This window comes from Mesitornis unicolor, unplaced genomic scaffold (assembly GCF_000695765.1).
Source record: "Mesitornis unicolor isolate BGI_N332 unplaced genomic scaffold, ASM69576v1 scaffold5150, whole genome shotgun sequence".
In the NCBI taxonomy this organism is placed as follows: domain Eukaryota; kingdom Metazoa; phylum Chordata; class Aves; order Mesitornithiformes; family Mesitornithidae; genus Mesitornis; species Mesitornis unicolor.
Window position 1 is genome coordinate 25,496 of NW_010157525.1, and position 12,046 is coordinate 37,541.

The 12,046-nt window shown below is 39.4% G+C and overlaps 1 protein-coding gene across 1 annotated transcript in view; it reads right to left on the bottom strand.

Moving 5' to 3' along the window:
* Positions 1-12,046, bottom strand: part of LOC104537476 (BRCA1-associated RING domain protein 1-like) — a gene marked incomplete at its 3' end in the record, with an annotated part of 31,336 nt that overhangs the window by 19,005 nt on the left and 285 nt on the right. Inside the window, exons 2-4 of the mRNA XM_010180374.1 lie at positions 11,917-11,973; positions 8,157-8,302; positions 508-1,508 (exon numbers count right to left, since the gene is read on the bottom strand). Of these exons, the coding sequence (XP_010178676.1) occupies positions 508-1,508; positions 8,157-8,302; positions 11,917-11,973 (1,204 nt within the window). The remainder of the gene's footprint in view (positions 1-507; positions 1,509-8,156; positions 8,303-11,916; positions 11,974-12,046) is intronic.

The following is a 12,046-nucleotide window of genomic DNA, read 5'->3' on the forward strand; positions in this document are numbered from 1 at the left end:
TTCCTCTTGAGCCAACACTCGAATCAGATGGAGGATCTCAAAGATTATGAAATAGTTGATCTCAAGTAAGGTTGCATTGGGTTATCTTTATGTAGATAGTTCAGATCTTGTCCTGGCTGAGTTACCACATCAAGATCACTTGGTGATATCTGAAATACTTAGTTAAATTCCTTATGACAAATCACCGAGACAGCTTTCCAGCACACAAGGCCAAACCATTTGAATGCTTATCACTTCCTAGAACTCACAGGTATAACTGACACTGTAGTACATTGAGTTTCAAGTATAATCATCTTTGATAATTTCCTTATGAAATCAGAGAATCAGGTTGGAAACTCCCCAATAAACCTAGAATAAACAGACCACAAGATGAGATTTCCACCCCCACCAACCCCATTCCTCTGAAATATGATGTACTGAAGTAATGGGTTTCCAGGATATTTTTAACACAACACTGTCTTTTTAAACCCCTGTGTCAAGTTGATACCTAGAAGATCATGGTCCTACCTTGATGGAAGCAACATGGAGCAAAGTCTCCCCTTTATAATTTCTTCTGGCAATTGTGTTACCACCAGGGGACTTCAACACAGAAGGACTGTGTGGCATTCCTACTTGATTACAAGTCTTAAAAGTAGATGGAGTAGAGGGGGGTTTTGAAAGTGAAGGACTATTTATTGCTTGAAAGACTGCAGAGCTTCTTGTCTTCATTACAGTGTCAGTGAGTTTTGATACAGAGGAAGAAATCTGAACTGGTGTCTTGTGTTCAGCTGCTGGGGAGATGGAGCAACCCTGAGGTAAGTCCTCTAAGCAATCTGCCTGCCTCACAGACTTCCGAGTAACACTTCTCTCACTTCTTCTTGGTCTTTTAGACTGAGAGGTGCCTGGAAGTCTGGACTGCTCCCTTCCACGTTTTAAAGGTGTGGTTTCATTTTCTATTGACAGGGATGTCTCTGTAGCGCAACTCTTTTCCTTGCTGACTTGTGCAGGACACGTAACCTCACTGTTCTCTTTCTTCTCTAAGGATTTTCCCTCTGGTGAGATATCTATATTTTCCATATTTTTTATGGAGTCAGCTTCATTTATAGACTCATGCTGAAGTGTATCTTCCGGGCTATTTGGTTCTGGAGTGCACAGGACTACTGGTTGACTGCAGATGGTCACACATGTTTCCTTGGGAGGCTTCTCCTCAACTCCTCCTTTCTGTTCAGGCTTCTCTAAGCTCCACACTTTGTTAATGTATGCTAGACGTTTCTTCTTCATCTTCTTATTCTGTCTCTGTGTTGGCTTTTTTGTCGACTTGGAGGGCTTTTCCTGAAGAGGGGAAGGAAAGAAGTCATAAACTGAAGATGTGTCTTGACAAAGGCTGTCACTTTTAGTCTTGGCCTGACTCTTGTTCAGGATGCATCGAATCTTCCTGCTTCTTGGGCTGAACCACATTTTTATCTGTTCCTTTGTATTCTTTTTCCCAACATCTGAGTCAGCTGGTGCGGACATACCTTCCGTTGAATCTAAGAGCATCAGGAAAGAGGGAAAAGAATTTATAAAGTACTCTTCAGTAGAACATTGCACAGAAAAAAAGATGAGAATAACAACTGTAATAACTGATGAAGTGTTACTAAATACAACTTTCAAGTGCCTTCAGATTTCTTCTGAAGAGACACGTGTCATGGCTTTAAAACTGGCAAGGTCACACACCACTCTGAAGTTCTGGGATCCTAGTGAAGCTAAAGTTATCCACTAGGCAACTGAGCACCCTGATAGAGAAATTTCCTCAGTAGTCTGGGTTCACAGCACACCACATGCACAGGAGATTTCTGACCAGGTTAGATAGGAAAGCAGCTCGTTCTCTCAGTTTTCCTTGGAAACAGGTTTAACAAAAGTAGTCTGTGCACACATAAAAGAGCACAGAAACAATTTTCTAAGAAGATACTACAGTTCATCTGAGGATGAACAGGAGGAATAACTGCAAGCAAGCAAAGCTAGCATCCTTTTAAGAATGTTGAACGTTCCTGACACATTTTGACCGATTCCACAGATACAGTAGATGAATGAGAAAACTATATAGAAAATCTGTAAGTAATTGTGTCCTCTCATTTGATCCTTTAGCTCTTGGTAGTAAATAAATCCAAGAAAGCTACCAATTTTGATGATCTCAAACATTTCTTTAAAAATACGCAGTGCAGCAATTTTGTAAGTCACATCGTACAGCATATTACAAATCGATAACCAGATGAATATCCTGCACTTTCAGTGCATGAAACAGCAGCTGAGAACAAGGGCTATAAATGGTGTCCTCAGTGGCTTAAGAATAAATTAAGGAACATAAAGTGACCTCCAAGTTAGACACTGATTTAATTTGACAACTCTTTCAGTGCAAAAGAATTATCAGGTTTTTGTTGGGTTTTTTGTTGGTTTTTTTTTGTTAACAGATTCCTTCCAGGAAACTTGTTATTTTAGGTTACTTGGACAAGTCCTCCCAAGTAGATACACAACTCATCCTCTCCATTGCCTCCAGCCTCAGTGACTAAACTACCATTCACGAAAGTCTTGGTGATGTAGAGCACTCAATATTCATTTTGTCTAGTGAGGCAAGTAGGGTATTATTATTTCTAAACAGAACTCAGACCAAGATTCCTTGGGTTTTTTTAAACATTCTTGAAATAAACTATGCAAAGTCTTGATTATTAGAAGTAAAAGACAGACACTCCCTGCAACAATGTACTACTTTCACTTCAGTGCATTAAGTTTCTACAGATAACCTGTCTTTCTCCATATCTCCTCTTCTGTTTTTGGTGTTTGTAAATATAGCCTGCTTTCCACAGCAAGCTGTGATAAACTCAGACAGTAGACAAACTAGTCCCAGTCTCTTAGCCACAAAAACATAAGTTTGAAATGTCACTTAAAGCAGAACTGTATAGCTAGTAATTCAACACTGAAATAGGTATTTGCAGTTTTCTTTTAAAACAGTATTTCAAGGTTAAATGTTTCCTCAATCTTCATTTAAATTACCCTACTTACCCCTTGTATTAAAATGTGCTAGGTATTAGGAGTTATAGCTAGGATGAATATGTAAGGCATCAGACCAAAGGTGTCTTTAAGAATACAGCTTGAAGCTAGCTAATCAACTATTTAGGTATCTAAAGATAATTGTCAAGTACAGAACTGCAGCTATTTGGTTTTCCTGTAGGGCTAGGCTTGGTGTGAACAGGGAAAAAAACCACTGAAATCAAGACTGAAATCTCATAACTAGCTAGCCTTCAGAAAGATATCACATCCAATTTCATTCTGACAATAACATCTAAAAAAAGGAAGAGCTTGATTGCAAACAGATGCAAAATATAAAACACAGTTACTATTTACTTGTCTTGCATTCACTGTTTACACAACTAGCAGATTTCCTTCTAAAATATTTACCTTGCTAGGGCTATCAGTCATCTCCCAGTAAAGATAAAGAATAAAATCAGCTTACAAAAGTAATTTGTGCGACAATTTTGTGATGGCCAGGATTCCTTTTGATGTGTATAGCACAGTAAGACTTTAAAGTCCAAGTGACGAATTCAATCAAAGGCACTCTCCTTCAGAAGTAGGATCTAAAGCAACATAACACAATTAAGTATTTACACTGGAAGCTATGGATGTACCACTTCTGGTAGCAAGAAAGCTTGTGAAATATCAACCACAAGGGTTCTTAAACTGATCTGTTCATTACTGGTTGCTCAGCAGGGACTTAGTAGTCAAGTTATTAAAAACCTGTGAAAATAAACCAAATAAGTAATTTCCCAGGATTATTTCTCCTCATATGCAACTACTTTAAGTGTAAGAGTATGCTGCATGTTTCAGAACAGGGAGGCACCTGAGGGATCATGATCAAAAGGCCACACGTGCTATGAAAGATCTGTTCCATCCAGAGCCAGCCAGGCACACCCAGGGCCTTTCCACAGCCTGCTGGGGAAGATACTGCTATTTCTGACAGTGTCTGCTGCCTCTCAGCCACTCGTCAATAACTCCATCTTTTGGAATATTCTGTCACAAACATCAGCTTTACCTGAACAGTTCTGTGCAGCAGCTGCAAAAAACATTATTCTCAGATGCTGCTGCCCCTTTCCTCCATTTCCAAAGCACACAAGGTAGGGAGCAGAAATACTAAGGGAAAACAGCCAATCTGCCCTCCCTGAAAATATAATTCTAATTATGGTTTAATATGTAAATCTTAATTTATATAGAGAAGGTATTATCTGGTAGCTAAGTGCATCCAGTTAAACTACCTTCAGAGAAAATTGCTCATAGAAAAATCAATCCAAAGGAATTCTTTGCTGTCTCCAAGTTTGGAGCCAGAGCCTGCATCTCAACAGAAATTTAAAAAAAAAATATCACTATATATGACTAAGATTTAATCATTTTTTTAATAGATAAGAAGTATCCCCCCAAAATTTTTAGAGATGCATTGAGACAAGGTAAAGCATGCCTTACTAATTCTAGAGTTTAAGCATTTGCAGTAGTGTAAAGACTTTCTGCAGTAACAGTATTAGGATCAGACCATAATAAATGCAGTAAATATACTCTCCATTACCTATTAAACATTAGCATTCATATATAGAATATATTAACTGAATTCTTTCTAAATTACTTATTTGCACATAATAAGAACAAGTTTCTTAGTGATGACATTTAGTAAGAGTTGAATTTCTTAAGTGTTAAAAGGGTTGCGAGTAGAAGGAAATTATTAGGAGATACACAGTGCCCTGTAACTAGAGGGCTGCAACTCCAAGCTATGCTGTAGTGCAATAACAGCCTACAGCAGGAAAAAAGGGAGCAATTAGAAAATGTGGTTTAGCTATCATTAATCTGCATCAAAGGGATATAATGATGCACATTGTGTGCCTTTCAAATTATTCTCTATTATGGGTTTCAGAACAGAAGTTGAGAAATCTCTTTGACAAACTAGTCCCTTATTAAAAATCAAAGGGAAGCGCTTTGGTACCATCTGTGCAACATTAGTGCCTTCACTGAAGAATGATTATTTTGCAAGTTAAGTACTCAACACAGGGGGAAAAAGGGAGAAATTCCAGCTATTCAAAAACTCATATTTAGCTATTATGAAAAATGTGAGAGCATACATGAAATGCAACGTAATCTGTTACAACAGGAGTTCAATGTCTTTCCTTCCATGTCAGTAAATGTGAAACTGAATTATGGTACTAAAAGCCTAATCAAAAGTTAATCTCTCCCACTGTCCACCAGCATCAACATGAGCTTAGGAAGCTTTGACCAGCACCTGCAAGGTCTAGCTCTGTATAAAGAGGGAGGAAGGCTTTATGTTTGACTGTGTTAAAAGCGAAGGAGATTATGTTACAGAGAATAAAGTAAAATCATCTATAAATGGTTGTCATAAAATTTACGACAATCTCTTCTTTTTAAAGAACACCACACAGAAAAATACGCTGAAGTATTTAGAAATTCACTTCCAAAATTATGACTGTAAATCAACCTTTTTCATCTCTAGTATACTATATATGCTATGGCCATGATTCAAAAGGTTCTTACTAATTACTCACCTGTGAACTCCAACTCTCATGTTTTGGACTCTGCAACATTAGAGCTCAAGATTTTGAGACGCAGACATCCCATCTATGAAGTCTGCTTTCTATTACTCTTGTAAAGGTACAACACTAAGCAGTGAAAAGGTCAGACAGCTCTCTTCACCTCACCACAGACTCTCTAACAAGTGAATTAATTTTGACTCAGCCTTTCCTACCTGTAGCTTGCATTTTCTAGCCAGTTTGTTGTTTGCCGATTCCCCTTCGGTGAAGCCAGTGCTATTCTGTAGTGTCATTTGTTGTGTTTTCCTTTGACTTAAATCTTTTCTGAATTACTTGGTGTTGCATCTTTAGAACACACACATAGTTGGCAAAGTGCTATCCTTATCCCAGCGGAGTACAAAGTGAGATCCCTCTTATGTCCACTATGGAACCTTGGGGTACAGGGATTTTTATACTTATAACACGCAAGCTTAACCCTGTCCTTTTCAGTTACAGTAGTTCTGTGTGTTTTTAAAGACAGCGCACACAACATACTGCGTTCAGTGGGTCTTCGTTAAAAAATGGGTAGTATTATGCATTTGCATTAAACTTCAGTGTCAACAAGAATCTCAAACAGAAGGCCTTAAGAGAAGCCACAGTTGTCTCAAAACAAGGCATATAAAGCAAATATGCAAAAGACATAAAACAAATATATGTAAAGATTCCTTTTTCAACTACGTCTCTTCTTTTTCTCCACAGAAAGATTGATTTATTTTTTTTTGGTCTGTTTCCTTTACTAGAACATAAAATACATTTTCTGACCTTCTAACAAAAAAAGAAAAGAAAATATTGACAGGAATGTGACAAAAGTACAGTGCTGTAAGAACATGAAAGCAATTCCTTAAGAAGAAAGGCCCTGATTCTCCAAACTCAAACATATTTCACTCGTATACATTAAGTTCAAGGTGATAGATTTGCCAGTGGTGAGTGACAAAACATCTTAAAGGATTTGCTCATAAGATCTCTAGAGCTACAGCATCCTGTGCTTTGCCCTAGTACAACACATAACTGGCTGTTGTTAGAGGTGTGCTCATTTTATTTTGTATCCAAACCATGCCTGACAGTGAACTATCACCAGCTCAGGAGGTATTTCCCTTAGCCTCAGTACGAAAGATCCAAAAGGCCATTGCTCCTTAGTCTAGGGCAAAGACTGCAAGTGACAGAAAGTAATCTCCCACACCGGTTCCTAACTTTAGCTCCAAATAAAACTCTTGTAAATTTCAATTTTGTGGCTGCTTTTAAGTTAGAACAAGGAACAATAAAAATAACATCATCATTTTGTTCTGTGGCTCAGCCACACCATGCAAACCTTATCTTAGAAGAACTATTTGATTAAATGTATTATTCAGCTTTTAGCAGTGAAACAGACCAATTTGTAAAAGTTAATCCATCTGTAAGAGTTCTGCAAAACATCTAAGCAGTATCAATACTACCATATTGTACTTTAAATGCTTTTATAGCATCACAAATAGCTCCTCTCAAGAGATTCTCCTCCAACTATGTTTTTAAAAACCTTCACCACTTCAAATGTTTCCCCTGAAATCGTATTTAAACCATCATCTACATTTTCTATGCTCCAGAAGATTTAATCACTGTAGTATTTTATATCTATATAAAATGTACTCCTTTACAGTTGGACATAGGCTTCCATCCTCCTCGCTTCACTATATTTTTATGTCAGTAAAGAGCTACCCCATAGATGAATGTGAAGTTGCTGATGGGATTAGACTGAGAATCTTTAATTTAGACTAACATATTAGGAAGCAACAATGAAGGAAGAATTACCTTTTCTATATCTGGCAGCTAAATTAATGTTTTCTAAAACTTGGCATTACATAAAATGCTCCTCTCTGGGCTTGCAGAAGAGACATACATTCACCTACGCTCATTTCACTTCATTTTTTCCTACTTTGACAGTCAGCCTAAAATTTGATAAAGAGATGAATTCCCAGAGTACGATCTCTGCAATCTTCCACCACAGTCAGCGGTGACAAAATTACATTGCAGCAGACTAGCCGATTGTTAGGGACCAGAAAAGGAATGAGTTAAGATTTCCTTCCTTGCCCTTTTAGGCAAGGAACACAGACTATTTTTTCCATGTGCAAAAACCCTAAACTGAAAATTCTGAGAGCAGCACGCGTGCCTCAGTGCACACATATACAAGAGGCAAGAGAATATATGCATTAATCCTTTAACAGCTCCCCCCAAGAAGTCTACACTGCAGAAGATTACACATTTGTGCTCCCCTAAGAGCACAAGATATGACAACTTGTGCTTCTGGTTCGTGCAACTAACTGCTACCTGACTTGGGAATCTATCCCACTTTCATCTAATTCTGAAAGACAGATTCTAATGAATTATGGACTAACCCATTCATGCAGATTTCTTAGTAAAGCAAATTCAAAGAATAAGCAATCCATGCAGACAGTTCTCTTCAAATCAAATTTTCCAAACATGATTTGGAACAGCCTTTCAGAATCTTAAATAGGGCTGCACTGCTCACTCTCTACAAAGCACGTGAGATAAAATGGACTGGTCTGGATTCAACAGCTGTCAGAGACACAAGTTTGCTCTTACCTGAGGTGTCCACACCCAGCAGATGCCGCAGTTTGCTGCAAAGCTGAATCATGTTATCTAGTTGCCGGTTTATCTGCACATCTTGCACCCAGGTTGGCATGTGGCACACCGGGCATTCTGTGCCAACACTGTCACCCACACAAGATCTGAAAGTTAAATGTAAAAATCTATTATCCAGCATAAGCTATCTACTGTGCTCATTATCAACCTTTTCAGAGCCAAATGCTCAGCGAGAATTCCTTATTCTAGCATTGACAAGCCACTATTGTAAAGTCCACTTGAGTTGATCAGAAATGCAGGAAAGGATGTACCTACCATGGCAAGTGACAAGCTGTAATTAAGCAAGCCAAGTCCAGAGCCTTGTCAGGACATTGCCGTGAAAGACATGGCACGTTGTGACTCCCACAGACTCACATGCTGATCCAAATTTTCAAGGTATGCTAAAGCTCCAGTGCTGTTTGTCTCCAGGTAACAATTAGGCTGTTCAGTTAAAACTGAACACATTCTTTTGCACCTCAGCTAGAGACAGGGCTGTTTTTCTGAACCATTCTATTTTTAAACAAGTGACAGAAAGCCAAGCTATAGTAAATTACCATTTCCACTTTTTCCTACTTAAAATTTTCTTGATATTGTGAAGTTTCACCTGTCTGAAAGCTTTTCTGTAAGAAGTCCCACAAGGATCTGCAGGTGTTCAGAGTATTCCTTCATTTTTCTCTTTCAGATCTTTTATGCCAGATGATGATCAAGGCAGTGGGGGAACACATTTACTTAGTAAAGATCATTTAACACTTGTAGCTTCTTAGGAATACTAGTCTTCCCATATAAGCCTAAAATCTTTTATTCATTTGATTAGTTCAGTGAGAGGACCTTATGATTTGCCATCTGAACTGCAGCATTCAAGGGCCATTTTTACTTCTGAATGCCAATCTAGCCTATTAAATATACATTATAATTTCACATGCTCAAGACTGAATTAATTTCACAAGTCTCTGTTATCTTACCACCACGCAGCACACACAATTCTAGCCAAAGGTATAAAATTAAATGGGAGCAGATCATGTTAAACATTCAGAGAAACAGAATGCAAATATCAAGGCACTGCTACCTGGCAAGGATGATCAAAGTCTATGCATCTAAACTCTAAAAATACAGTTAACTTGGAAGCTGACAGCCATACACTTTAAAACTAGTAGCATATTTAACAAGACCAGAAGTATAATTACCACCACTTTCCTTAAGAGGAGATTTATTTTCAAATCTGCTCTCTGCACTGGACTCTCTCCCTCAAACACCACATAAGCATCATGCCTTCAGTTAACTACAAGACAGGAAATGTGGTACATAAGAATTTCTGCTAGGTTTGTTTTGTGCTATAATCAGCCTGCTCTGAGCAAGCAAAGGACCTCGCAGTTGAGACAGCTGTGATCACGAGACTTAAGTACAATTCTTGGCTCTGACATATTCTAAATGACACTGACAAATCACTTGGAGCAAAGACAAGAACTGACCAGGTCTCGTTCTCTAGGAAGGTAGGCCTCTGGCCTCCCACGTCTGTAAAAGGCAGTGCAAAGGAAATGCAGAATGACTTTTATACGACATTTCCTAATTACTTCTAGCTGTTGGGTTTTTACAGTCATTATCCATTAACTATAATTAACTTAGTAGTGGTACTCAGACAAAACTGCAGAAACTTATCTTAATAAATATTCCTGCCCATAATAAAACCCTTGCTGAAGGAGAGCCAGTTACATTATGTGTGACCTGATTATTGCAGTTCATTAGTTTCATATATTTCACTTCATATATCAGAAGCCAGCTCTGGCCATTCACCCCACTCCTTCCTGGTTATATTAATAAATGTCTGTCTGCAGCAATGGATCAGAATCAGTTCGTTTCAGGATACTGCAGATTCAATCCATGCCCTACCAAACTTCCTTGTAAACAAATTAATCTAAATTTCCTTAGTTCTATTTTAAAAAATAGCTGCTATCCAAGAATCAGTCATCAAAGGACACATTAAATTGATGACTAAAAGGTCAGGCACACAAAGGAGAACAGATCAGGTATAACAGTAACATGGATAATAGCAATTAACTCTTTTTCTGAGTAATAAATAGCTGCTAATGAATGCTTAAGTCTCCTAATAGCAATTCTTTCCAGCCTCATCAATGCGAACTGCACCATCTTCTGACATCTTGAAAGTTTTTCTGAAATCAAAAATACTTCATCAAACAATGTGTGTGAAATCCATCACCTGGAGTACACTGGGGTTAGCCAAATTAAACCACAAGACCTCAGATGCCAAATAAACAAACAATTATATTTATTAAGCCACTCTTATGCTCCCTTCAGCAATCCACACTACACCTTAGAAAAAAACATGTTCTAAAAGAGGTATGAAGATACTTATAAGTAACTTGTACAAGCTTCTGGGAGTTATTTTACCAAGTACTCTATGGACAGGTAGTACAAATGGAACTGGTAACAAAATGTTTCCTTCAGATGGCAGAATCTTCTGTGGCAATCTGGGAAAGAATCCACATGTCTAGATAGAAATAAACCATTTGTACATCTTTTAATACACCCGTACTGGGAGGAAGAAATGCTGAGGGCATCTGTCCCATAACCAGTTACTCCTTAAAAAGCAAGAAAATCTTTTGCTAGTATTTTACTCTTCAGGCTTTCAGCTCCCATCAGAAAGGTGCAGCTGAAGACAGGGATTAAATACACAACCATGAAGGAAGAAGGGTGGGAGAGTCTTCCTCTGCTTTTATTGACACAGTGACCACAGAATTAACAAGAGGCAAATCTGAATATCTAGACTGGCTTACGTGCAGAGGTTACAAAGTGTCTATCCTCTCCACTGTAACAAGTATCAGATTTTAATAGACAGCTCACATCTGCACTGTGCAGAGAAACCATTTAAGATCTATGACAGACCTTTTAACTCCTGTTGTTTGCATTTGCATGCCATGAAGAGAGGTAACATAAAGGACAGCCTGAAGGATCCACCACCTTCCCTATATGAGGTTCTGGGGCAAGAACATTTCAGATTCTGCCTGCACCAACGGTGCAAGTGAGTTGTTCTAAGACTGGCCAAGTGACTACTAACTCCTCAGAACTGCCTCATTAGCAGGATGTTTCTACACTCATACTATTTGACAAACTGTAAGTAGAGGTACTCATGCTATCCCAATATGTCGAAACGGACACAAACACAGGAACAGCTACAGTGTCAGATCTGAAGGAGCAAAGCCATTAACACAGCAGAAGGGCAAAGCCATGACAAGCAGCACCCAATCCTCTCAGATAAAGCCCTCTTAGAATCAGAGGGCATCTTTCCAGGCTACTCTTTTCTGTTTCCTTTGAAGGGAGGAACAGGAAGGAGTTCGAGATGAGGAGAACTGGAATTTGGTTTTGCCTCCCAACCCTATTAGAGTGGACACACCCTCCCCATCAGACCAAGGGCTCCCTTTACCCCTAGCAAACATCCTGAACCAGCCCTCAGAAAGCCAGGCCTTTGCTCTAGGCAAGCCAGACACCCACCCCAAAGCAGTAAGCCAGACCAACTGGGGGACGGCAGCTCCCGCTTTCCTCTCCCAGGCCAGAAAGCACCACCGATGCCCACCTCCCTGAGATAGCGGCCCTTTCGCCAAAGCACGGCGGCGGGCTCGGGGAACCCTTCACAGTGCCAGTAGCCTGGGAACGGAAGAAGGGAGGGCGGGCGGACTACAGAGCCCGGGCGCATCACGCTACTTACAGGCAGAAGACGTGCTCGCACTGCCCCAGGGACACGGGCTCCCGCAGGACGCCGGCGCTGTGGGCAGAGGAAGGAGAAACGCGGCAGTTTTAACACACTCGGTTTTACGGGCACAGCACCAGCGGCCGCT